Raw genomic sequence first — 12396 nt, 5'->3', positions numbered from 1 at the left:
TGCTGAGCAGTACTGCAAATACTACTTCAGATTGTGGGGGAGTTCTAACTGTATACAGTCACTGTCACCACTTTTAGGCTACATTCTATGGGCCCAAGTTTCCACACGATAAAAAACGGGCGCCCCTCCGAGCTGGGCGCCCGTTTTTCGCGCCTAAAACGGCGCCTAAAAAATAAAATCGCGATTTCGGAGCGTTCTGCAGCTCCTTGTCTGCCTGGCGCGGCGCCCAGGGGGGCGGAGCCTACACTCGCGCCGATTTTGTAAGTGGGAGGGGGCGGGTACTATTTAAATTAGTTTTTTTCCTGCTGTCAACGCTGCGCGTGTGCGTTGGAGCGTTCGTGCACGCGCAGTGTGAAAAACACATTGGCACTCGGCCATTTTTGTAGTTCTTTGTAGCTGTTTAATTTTTTAACATTTTTTTAATAAAAGAACATTGCCATCAGCACATCAGCACTTGCAGCCTTCTCACTGTCTCCTTCCCCCCCCCCCCCGCGGGAAGAACGGGCGCCTCCCCCCCCCCCCCGCGGGAAAGAACGGGCGCCTCCTCCTCCCCCCCCCCCCCGCGGGAAGAACGGGCGCCTCAGGCTGACTGCAGCATTCTCCGTGCCTGAAGCACTTTCACACAGGTAGGAAGATAGTTTATTTAATCTTTTCTTTGCTTATAAATGTTTATTCAGGTTGGATTTATTTGTATAATATTTGTAGAAGTATAAATAAGGATTTATTGTAGAATTTAATGACTTCCCTCCTCCCCCCCTCCCCCCGCACCTCGTTCTGGACGCCTAATTTGTAATCTGCGCCTGATTTTTTAATGTGTAGAACAGGTTTTTTCAGTTCCACAAAAATCTTCACTTGCTCCATTCTAAGTTAGTTTGGAGTACGTATTCACTGTGGAAACTTTGAAATCAGGCGTCAGTGGCCGGACACGCCCCCTTTTGAAGAAAAAATTCTGTTCCAAAATGGAACTGTTCTACCTGACTAGAACTGCAGAAAAAAAAATGTGGAGAATTGCGATTTCTAAGATAGTCCGTTCTCCACCAGTTGCTCCTAAAAATTAGGCGCAAATCATGTGGAAACTTGGGCCCTGAGTACTGTAAGGCAATGAGTAAGTGTGACCTTAGCTCCTTTAATTAGACTCCAGAGTGCAGGTACCGCATGGGAGGCCTGCTTATATACAGTGTTCCCAAGGGATGCTGGGATTCCTTGGGACTCCCAACAGGTCGGCCCTCTGGTGGTGGTTTTTCTTTTTTTTTTAGTTTTTCTTTTTTTTTTACTGCAATAGGTTACTGGTTTCAACAATGTTTTCACAGTTTTCCCGTCCTTTTCTGGCTGTACCCTGTACTTTCTATCTTGGTTGCTTTCTTACATACTATTTATTGTACATTTATGCAGATTGAATTACATCTAGCACCGTTTCCTAACAGATCTGAAACTCTTTGGATCTGTTTGCACTGTAATTTTGTCCATTGCCTCTAATTTTGATAATGTATGCAAATTGTGGGATGTTTGGGTAGTCCATTGGGCATGTCCTATATGCTCATAGTTTAACTTCTGCATGAATAATACGAGTCTCAAAATTGGAGAACTCCACTGGCAATTCTTCTCCAGCTTGAGAAGTTTCCATTTATAACTACCCTCCATATCCAAGCTAATTTTCTGTTGATGTTAATTTGAATGTTTTCTCTCTCCGCAAGTCTTCCAGTAAATGCAGATCATACAATAAATAGAGATATGGAGTACCCAGCCATGACCCTACCTGCAGTTTTCTCATAAGAACATAAGAAATAGGAGCAGGAGTAGGCCATACAGCCCCTCGAGCCTGCTCCGCCATTCAATAAGATCATGGCTGATCTGATCATTGACTCAGCTCCACTTCCCCGCCCGCTCACCATAACCACTTATCCCCTTATCGTTTAAGGAACTGTCTATTTCTGTCTCAAATTTATTCAATGTCCCAGCTTCCACAGCTCTCTGAGGCAGCGAATTCCATAGATTTACAACCCCCTGAGAGAAGAAATTTCTCCTCATCTCTGTTTTAAATGGGCAACCCCTTATTCTAAAATCATGCCCTCTAGTTCTAGTCTCCCCCATCAGTGGAAACATCCTCTCTGCATCCACCTTGTCAAGCCCCCTCATAATCTTACACGTTTTGATAAGATCACCTCTCAGTCTTCTGAATTCCATTGAGTAGAGGCCCAAGCTACTCAACCTTTCCTCATATGTCAACCCCCTCATCCCTGGAATCAACCTAGTGAACCTTCTCTGAACTGCCTCCAAAGCAAGTATATCCTTTTGTAAATATGGAAACCAAAACTGCACGCAGTATTCCAGGTGTGGCCTCACCAATACCTTATATAGCTGTAGCAAGACTTCCTTGCTTTTATACTCCATCCCCTTTGCAAAAAAGGCCAAGATACCATTGGCCTTCCTGATCACTTGCTGTCCCTGCATACTATCCTTTTGTGTTTCATGCACAAGTACCCCCAGGTCCCGCTGTACTGCGGCACTTTGCAGTCTTTCTCCATTTAAATAATAACTTGTTCTTTGATTTTTTTTCTGCCAAAGTGCATGACCTCACACTTTCCGACATTATACTCCATCTGGCAAATTTTTGCCCACTCACTTAGCCTGTCTATGTCCTTTTGCAGATTTTTTGTGTCCTCACACATTGCTTTTCCTCCCATCTTTGTATCATCAGCAAACTTGGCTACGTTACACTCGGTCCCCTCTTCCAAGTCGTTAATATAGATTGTAAATAGTTGGGGTCCCAGCACTGATCCCTGCGGCGCCCCACTAGTTACTGGTTGCCAACCAGAGAATGAACCATTTATCCCGACTCTCTTCCTCCTTCTAAGGAAGTTTCTTGTCTCCACTTTCAAGGAGAGAAAGAAGTACCTGGATTGAGGTCCGTCAGTTATTTGCTTATAGTCAACATATTCACTGAGGCGTATGAAAGCATGGGCCTTACACTAAACATCCGTAAGACAAAGGTCCTCCACCAACCTGTCCCCGCCGCACAGCACTGCCCCCCAGTCATCAAGATCCACGGCGCAGCCCTGGACAACGTGGACCATTATAAGTATTATTTAAATGGTGATGGTTTGGGAAGTGTCAATGTACAGAGGGACCTGGGTGTCCTTGTACACCAGTCATTGAAAGCAAACATGCAGGTGCAGCAAGCAGTTAGGAAGGCAAATAGTATGTTGGCCTTCATTGCAAGAGGATTTGAGTACAGGAACAAGGATGTCTTACTACAGTTATATAGGGCCTTGGTGAGACCACACCTGGAGTATTGTTTGCAGTTTTGGTCTCCTTACCAAAGAAAGGATATATTTGCCATAGAGGGAATGCAGCAAAGGTTCACCAGACTGATTCCTGGGATGGCAGGACTGTTATATAAGGAGGATGAGGAGAGAAACATAGAAAATAGGTGCAGGAGTATGCACCACCATTCAATATGATCATGGCTGATCATGCATCTTCAGTACCCCATTCCTGCTTTCTCTCCATACACCTTGATCCCTTTAGCCGTAAGGGCCACATCTAACTCCCTTTTGAATATATCCAACAAACTGGCCTCAACAACTTTCTGTGGTAGGGAATTCCACAGGTTAACAACTCTGAGTGAAGATGTTTCTCCTCATCTCGGTCCTAAATGGCTTACCCCTTATCCTTAGACTGTGACTCCTGGTTCTGGACTCCCAACATCGGGAACATTCTTCCTGCATCTGTCTGGTGAACCTTCGTTGCACTTCCTTAATAGCAAGAATGTCCTTCCTCAGTCAGATTAGGAGACCAAAACTGAACACAATATTCAAGGTGTGGCCTCACCAAGGACCTGTACAACTGCAGTAAGATCTCCCTGCTCCTATACTCAAATCCTCTCGCTATGAAGGCCAACATGCCATTTGCCTTCTTCACCGCCTGCTGTACCTGCATGCCAACTTTCAATGACTGATGTACCATGACACCCAGGTCTTGTTGCACCTCCCCTTTTCCTAATCTGCCACCATTCAGATAATATTCTGTTTTTGCCACCAAGTTGGATAACCTCACATTTATTTACATTATACTGCATCTGCCATGCATTTGCCCACTCACCGAACCTGTCCAAATCACCCTGCAGCCTCTTGGTATCCTCCTCACAGCTCGCACTGCCACCCAGCTTAGTGTCATCTGCAAACTTGGAGATATTACATTTAATTCCTTCGTCTAAATCATTAATGTATATTGTAAATAGCTGGGGTCCCAGCACTGAACCTTGCGGTACCCCACTAATCGCTGCCTGCCATTCTGAAAAGGACCCGTTTATTCCTACTCTTTGCTTCCTGTCTGCCAACCAATTCTCTATCCACGTCAATACATTACCCCCAATACCATGTGCTTTAATTTTGCACACTATTGGGTTGACTAGGTCTGTATTCACTAGACTTTAGAAGAATGAGAGGGGATCTCATTGAAACATATAAAATTCTGACTGGATGCGGGGAGGATGTTTCCCCTGGCTGGGAAGTCTAGAACAAGGGGTCACAGTCTCAGGATACGGGGTAGGAAATTTAGGACCGAGATGAGGAGAAATGTTTTCACTCAGAGGGTGGTGAATCTGTGGAATTGTCTACCACAGAAGACTGTGGAGGCCAAGTCACTGAATATATTTAAGAAGGAGATAGATAGATTTCTAAAAACAAAAAGCATCAAGGGGTATGGGGAAAAAGTGGAATATGGTATTGAGATAGAGGATCAGCCATGATCCTCTTGAATGGACCGAATGGCCTACTACTGCTCCTATTTTCTATGTTTCCCATACCTTGGGAGCTTCTTATCAACAAGGGAAGACATTGACGACAAGATTCAACACTGCCTCCAGTGCGCCAGTGCAGCCTTCGGCCGCTGAGGAAAAGAGTATTCGAAGATCAGGCCCTCAAATCTGCCACCAAGCTCATGGTCTGCAGGGTTTAGTAATACCCGCCCTCCTGTATGGCTCAGAGTCATGGACCATGTACAGTAGACACCTCAAGTCGCTGGAGAAATACCACCAACGATGTCTCTGCAAGATCCAACAAATCCCCTGGGAGGACAGCCGCACCAACGTTAGGGTCCTCGACCAGGCTAATATCCCCAGCATTGAAGCACTGACCACACTCGATTAGCTCTGCTGGGCAGGCGACATTGTTCGCATGCCTGACACGAGACTCACAAAGCAAACGCTCTACTCGGAATTCCTTCACGGCAAACGAGCCAAAGGTGGGCAGAGGAAACGTTTCAAGGATACTCTCAAAGCCTCTTTGATGAAGTGCAACATCCACACCTGGGAGTCCCTGGCCAAAGACCGACCTAAGTGGAGAAAGTGCATCCGGGAGGGTGCTGAGCACCTCGAGTCTCATTGGCGAGAGCATGCAGAAACCAAGCGCAGGCAGTGGAAAGAGTGTGCGGCAAACCAGTCCCACCCACCCTTTCCCTCAGCGACTGTCTGTCCCACCTGTGACAGGGACTGTGGTTCTCGTATTGGACTGTTCAGTCACCTAAGAACTCATTTTTAGAGTGGAAGCCAGTCTTCCTCGATTTCGAGGGACTGCCTATGATGATGCTTATGTGGAGTAACGGCTGCTATCATTGTTCCTTTGAGGCAGTCAGAGACAGTAGATTTGTATGCTACCAGCATAAACATCCTGTGATATACTTGAAAGATTGCAGCAAGAGTTTTTAACATATTATACTTTTGGCTATTTCAGATTCAACAAATTCCAGTGATAATATGTACACTATGATGAATGCAGTACCTCCTGGGGCCAGCAGGTCTAATGTAAGTGCAACAAATATTAACTTCTAGTTTCACTTCATGTTCATTTTTAATACGAATGTTCCAATTCACTGCACCACAATGCTATAAGATGTGGACTTGTGCTGGAGGTCTGTAGAGACTTTCCAGGGGGTCCGCGGGCTGTCCGCTCTCTGCTGCACTGCTCCCTACTGACCCAAGCCGCTGCAGCCATGGTTTTCCTCAACCTCCAGGACCAGGTAAATCCCACACCACACACCTCGTTGTTAGTTAGACTGTGGAAGAAGAGCCACAGCCGCTCGTGCCCTCACCCACCTTGGCCAGCCTGCTGACTGCTTTAAAAATTGTCCAGCACTTTGTGGCCAATAGTGGCCATCTGTTGCTGCGGAGTACCCTGAATTGATGTGAGAAGCAGGCACACTCATCGCACTGATATCTGTAAGTAAATACCTGTTTTCTTAAAAGCATTATTAAAACACTCTTTACATGCAGCACTTTCATATTATGAGTTTTATATAATATTTTAATTTAGATGGGGGGCAGTCTGTGATTACTAATCGATTTGAAAAGGAGGCCTTCAACCAAAAAAGTTTGAGCACTAAACATTGGCGGCGATTTTCATCTTCAAGTGTGAAACAGTTCTATTCTCGTTTGCACTGCTTTAAGAACAGCCAGATTCCAAAGTGCTAATAGCACACAATTAACCTTCGTGAATCACAATTCCAGGTGCAAACTCTAATATTTTTAGAGACGACACCACCACTAAGAGATGAAAATATTGTAAGTTAAATTGAAACACTTAAATTAAAAGGGTGTGTCACAAGATAGGGGACAAAAAGTTAGAAGCTTCTGAAGTATTTAAAGACATCAGCAACCTTTGCCAAGGCAGAAAGGGCATGGAATTAAGAAGTGGCAGGCCATTATGAAGTCAAAGGGACCTGTAGGTGCAGGCATGGATTTGCAGACAAGGTACATTGCAGCTTGGCACTTGGCGTCTCCTTTGATAGCTGCTGAAGTTGAGGTAGTGCTGCATCGGGTGCTTGCGAGGAGGACTTTCCTCTGTGCCTCTCCACAACACCAATCCATAGGTCAACACTACAGAAAACTTGCAAGAAGGTGCAGCCAAGTTTCAGGCCATTGCTGGCCATTCCTGTCCCTTCACATATGCAAGCTCCATGTTGCAAGGTAGTCACTGATATCTTTGTAGCAGATGGCAGAGCTTGGCATTTTCCCCCCTGCTGATCTAGACTCTAAGAAAGTAGGTTACTACCACAGTCATTTGAATCATAGAATGGTTACAGCACAGAAGAAGGCCATTCAGCCCGTCGAACCTGTGACGGCTCTTTGCAAGAGCATCTCAGCTAGTCCCACTCCCCTGCCCTTTCCCCATAGCCCTGCAATTTTTATTCTTTCATGTAACTCCCTTTTGAAAGCCATGATTGAGTCTGCCTCCATTACCCTTTCAGGCAGTGCATTCCAGCTATGTAAAAAATGTTTTTTCTGATGTCGCCTTTGGTTCTTTTGCCAATCACCTTAAATCTGTGTCCTCTGGTTCGCGACCCTTCTGCCAATGAGAACAGTTCCTCTATATCTACTCTGTCCAGACCCCTCATGATTTTGAACACCTCCATCAAATCTCCTCTCAATCTTCTCTACTCTAAGGAGAACAACCCCAGCTTCTCCAGTCTATCTACATAACTGAAGTTCCTCATCCCTGGAGTCATTCTTGTAAATCTTTTCTGCACCCTTTCTAAGGCCTTCACATCCTTCCTAAAATGAGGTGCCCAGAAGCGCCGACCCATTACCGACTGGCGGTGACCCGCTTTCCGACCCTCATGGAAAATTGCCCCGTGGGAGCGGCAAAGCTGCCGATCGGTGCTCCCGACAGCTTTCCCCAGCAGGAAGTTGTCTGTGGCTGGGTGGCACGTCCGCCCTTAAATGGGAGGTCGCACTGCTGGCGACTCCATTTTATGTTTTATTGTCGGCCGACTGCTAGGTCAGGCCAACAATTATGCCCACGGGTTCAGCTGAGCCATCAACAGTCAGCCTGGCACCCCCGTTTGGGGCGTGGCTTAATTTCGGCCCTTATACCTCTATTCATGAAGCCTAGGATCCCGTTAGCATTTTTAATTGCTTTCTCAATCTGTCCTGCCCCCTTCAATGATTTGTGCACGTATACCCCGAGGCCTCTCTGTTCATGTACCTCCTTTAGGATTGTACCCTTTAGTTTATATTTCTTCTCCTCATTCTTTCTACCAAAATATATCACTTCACACTTTTCTGCGTTAAATTTCATCTGCCACATGTCCGCCCAGACCACCAGCCTATCCATGTCCTCTTGAAGTCTATCCTCCTTACTGTTCACTATACTTCCAAATTTTGTTTCATCTGCAAATTTTGAAATTGTGCCCTGTATACCCACATCCCAGTCATTAATATAATATCAAGAAAAATATTAGTCCTAGAACTGACCCCTGGGGAACACCACTGTATACCTTCCTCCAGTCCAAAAAACAACCGTTCACCCATTACTCCGTTTCCTGTCATTTAGCCAATTTCGTATCCATACTGCCACTGTCCCTTTTATTCCATGGGCTTCAACTTTGCTGGCAAGCCTATTATGCGGCACTTTGTCGAAGACCTCTTGGAAATCCATGTACACCACCTCAACCGCATTTCTCTCATCAACCTTCTCTGTTACCTCATCAACAAATTCGATCAAGTTGGTTAAACACAATTTGTCTTTAACAAATCCATACGGGCCTTCTTTCATTAATCCACACTTGTCCAAGTGACAATTTTGTCCTTGATTATTGTTCCTAAAAGCTTCCCCACTACCGAGGTTAAACTATAGTTGCTGGGTTTATCTTTATACCCTTTTTTGAACAAGGGTGTAACATTTGCAATTCTCCAGTCCTCTGGCACCACCCCCATTTCTAAGGATTGGAAGATTATGGCCAGAACCTCTGCGATTTATTCCTTCATTTCCCTGAGTGTCCTAGGATAAATCCCATCCAGTCCTGGTGACTTATCTATTTTTAAGTACAGCCAGCCTTTCTAGTGCCTCGTATTTATCAATTCTTAATCCATTCAATCAATATCTCCTCTACCTCCTCCTTTACTATGTCTTTGGCAGTGTCTTCTTCCTTGGTGAAGACAGATTCAAAATACTCATTTAGTACCTCAGCCATACCCTCTGCCTCCATGCGTAGGACTCCTTTTTGGTCCATAATCGCCCCCATCCCCAGGTTTTGTTTGCCAGGATCCACAGAAGCATTGATGGCATCATATCATTGGGAAAAGGAGCCTTCACCAACAATGTCTGTCAAAGTGAAGTTTGCTAACTACCACAGTCATTCCCAGGTTTTGTTTGCCAGGACCCACAGAAATGGTTGGGGGCATTATAGCATGTAAAGTATGAAAAGAGCCACCTTAAATAGAGTGTTGCCTTCAAAAATGAAAAGACAATAGGCATGAATCCAACAATTCCTTGTAGCTGCCTCATTCACTGACTACTCATGCTTAATGTACCAAATGAATTGTGAAATAAAATTCCTTTAATGCAACTAATAAGGAAGTTGAAGTAGTTGAACAGCATGTAAATGTACTAAGTTGTACATGTAGAAAGTCCCATTGACAAAAGTTACATTTAGTTTGTGCTTTTTATTCGTAGTTTCCAATGGGTCCTGGCTCAGATGGTCCAATAGGGGCAATGGGTGGAATGGAACCGCACCACATGAATGGATCATTAGGTAAAGCCAAAATGAATAAAGTATGATGAATTTTTACTCTCTTTGCCATATTAATTATTCTGCTGTATTTCTCCAAATTATAGCTTTTTTTTCTCACTTGTGAACCTCATGATAATTATGAATGCGCTTCAGAAACCTCCTGATGTGTATACTACAATACCAGAGGGGCTTGATTCCAATCTACACAAACCGCCTTAAGTTGGCGTATCTCATTCAGTATTAATGGGATACACCAACTTAAGGCAGCTGCTCACTGATTATAATCAGCCCACAGGTGGGTAACATTTCCTAATGTCATTGTACCCCTTGGTGGATTTTGTTTACTGTATGTCTGTGTATGAGAGCAAGGGAAAGAATTAAGTAATCCACTTAGGTATTACTTTGTCTCTTCTGGCACTTAAGCAAATGTATTTTTATCATAGTAGTTATTGTATTTAATAATGGTTTGTTTATGGTAGTGACAAGATTACAAAGGGTAAAGGAATAGAGATCACCTTTCTTGCAAGCTCTTAGATGCAGCTGCACTTTGTATATTGATGAACAAATACTTGATTACTTTTTTTACTTTCTACTACTTTTCTGTTCTTTCAGTTGTGATAACATTGTTATTCATATTGAATTTGACTTTAACCAAAAAAATTGATTGGATTATTTTTCATCTTTGAGATTAGCATATCCTCCTCCAATACAGTACGTCCTGATTTCTAACATAGGTCATTATTAATCGTTCTCTCAAATTCCCTGTAAAGCCCTACTTTATAGCAATATTTTTATAAGATTAATGAAAGTTGCATGCCAGTACTTTCTATTTTGTGCTATGTTCTTATAACAGATATCTGCAGAAACTTATTTGCGTAGAGTGATAAATCTCTCAAAATGGTTTTCAAACTTTTTCAAGCTGGATCCAAACAAAACATGTTTCATAACCCCCTGTGCTGCTTTACCCAAGGATGCTGGTACAGGTAAAACTGAAAGGAGAAAAACATTTTAGGGGATGAATTTAATCCTTCTACACTGGGCAGGAATTGTGTGTGGTTAAAATCGGGTGAGTTGACTTACCAGCCAGAGGTTGTTCCATTCCTGCCTGCCGCTATTTTATCTTCACCGACTTTCAAATCAACCGAGACTTCCACTACATACAGCAGGAATACAGTTTTAATTGAAATGTAAAATTCGTGGCACAATGATGTCATTGGTGCCCCAATGCTATTTTTAGTGGAACTTGGGACGACCCGTATGGTGGAAAACCTGCCAAAGAAACCTGGTGGGAAGTGACAGAGTGGCCAGAAGAGGCCATGGTAAATTAAATTTTGTAATTTGTGGAAGGATTCCTTGGGGGCTATGAGGAACAGTCCCCAGAGGGAATCCTTGAACCTCCCCCTGCAATATTTCCTCTCGCCTCCCCGACTGGCATCGACTCTGCAGCCATCCCCAGCACTTAACTTACACTGGGGACGATTTCCTCTATCCATACTCCCACCTGCCGGGCTTGATAAAATTTCTGCCGGCTTTGGGTAGGAGAGAAATGTGAAATGTTAAAATGAGGCTCGGCAGTTAAAATCGACTGGGCTTTGCCCTATTTTCTTCCTCCTGGTGCATCAACAGCTTTGGATCCCCCACCCACCGATTCTTCCCTGGGTTAAAATCAACCCTTTAATCTCTCAGTCCATATCTGTCCCTGTTTTTTTGCTTGTTCTTTTGCCTTCTCTCTCTATCTCTCATCCTTACTCAGTGTATTCTCCACTTTTCTCACTCCTCCATTTCTGTTGCATGTGTGTCCATCTCTCTCGGTTTTGCCTTTCTGTCTCTTTTATTTGTGCGTGTCTCTCTCCTTCACTTTTGTATAATTTCCTCACTCTCACTCTCAACTTTGTTTCTTTCATTGCTCTTGTTCATTTTTTCTTTAAAAACACACCTTTTTTTGCAAATGAATATACTTGTACAGTAGTTAATTAATCTTTGAAAACTAAAGCAAGGTAGTAAGTAGCAGATTGAATCACAGTACAAAATCCTTAAGGAGTGTTTTTATCAAGAACTGAGTGGACAGCACCTATCCCACATTGCACAGCCTTCTTTCCTTACCGCACCCTTTCCTTCATTATTTACGAGTGAATATTTTTCATTTTAATCCCTTTTGATCTTTATTTTTTCTGATTTATATCCAAAGGGCAAATATGGGCCGGTATAGAATGTTAGCATTCAAGTGCCAACTAGAATGTTGCAAGTTCACATCTCTGACCTATTGCTCTGAGTCACTGCCTCAGTTGGATAAAGTTTGTGTTTTATCAGCCAGGCAGCTGGAAGTGGGACATTCCATGTAGAGGAATGGGGAAGAAACTCAACAGAATTATTTGAATTATTTGAATTTGGCTTGTTGCTTTACTGATTGTTGAGTCGCGTTGATTGCAGCTGTATTGAAATAAACAGTCCTGTGTAGAAAGTCCTGTCTCTAGAGCTGGTGGAAGATGAGTGCTGGCAGATGCCACTTTTAGAGGAAAACATTAGGAAAATAGTTGGAGGACAAGTAAATTGAAATGTACTACAATGGATTGGTTGAATTGTAGGATGTGTATTACATAGAAACAGGAGTAGGCCATTCAGCCCTTCCAACATATTCCACCATTCAATTAGACCATGGCTGATCTGTACTTCAACTCCATTTACAGGTCTGAGTTTTATGGCACACAAGCCCAAAAATCAGTGGGTGACAATTTTCCCAGTAAGCTGCGTGGCCGTGCAGCATTCCAGGGATCCCGGCGTTTAAATAGAAAAAACGTGCATGCCCGAAAGTACACTCCTTTTTTTAAATTAAACTATTGTAGACTAGAGGGTGTAAGGAAACCTGGTTTAATCAGCTATTTTTTT

The 12396-nt window shown here is 43.7% G+C and overlaps 1 protein-coding gene across 4 annotated transcripts in view; it reads left to right on the top strand.

The window, feature by feature from the left end:
* ssbp2b (single stranded DNA binding protein 2b) overlaps positions 1–12396 on the top strand; it is an 810931-nt gene that overhangs the window by 713608 nt on the left and 84927 nt on the right. For all 4 annotated transcript variants that reach the window (XM_070885543.1, XM_070885533.1, XM_070885522.1 and 1 more), the window contains 2 exons: positions 5733–5803; positions 9453–9531. In XM_070885543.1, the coding sequence (XP_070741644.1) occupies positions 5733–5803; positions 9453–9531 (150 nt within the window). The remainder of the gene's footprint in view (positions 1–5732; positions 5804–9452; positions 9532–12396) is intronic.

Source organism: Pristiophorus japonicus, chromosome 1 (assembly GCF_044704955.1).
Source record: "Pristiophorus japonicus isolate sPriJap1 chromosome 1, sPriJap1.hap1, whole genome shotgun sequence".
Taxonomy (NCBI): Eukaryota; Metazoa; Chordata; class Chondrichthyes; family Pristiophoridae; genus Pristiophorus; species Pristiophorus japonicus.
Note: the sequence above shows the minus strand (reverse complement) of the source record. Positions and strands in the feature narration are given on the sequence as shown.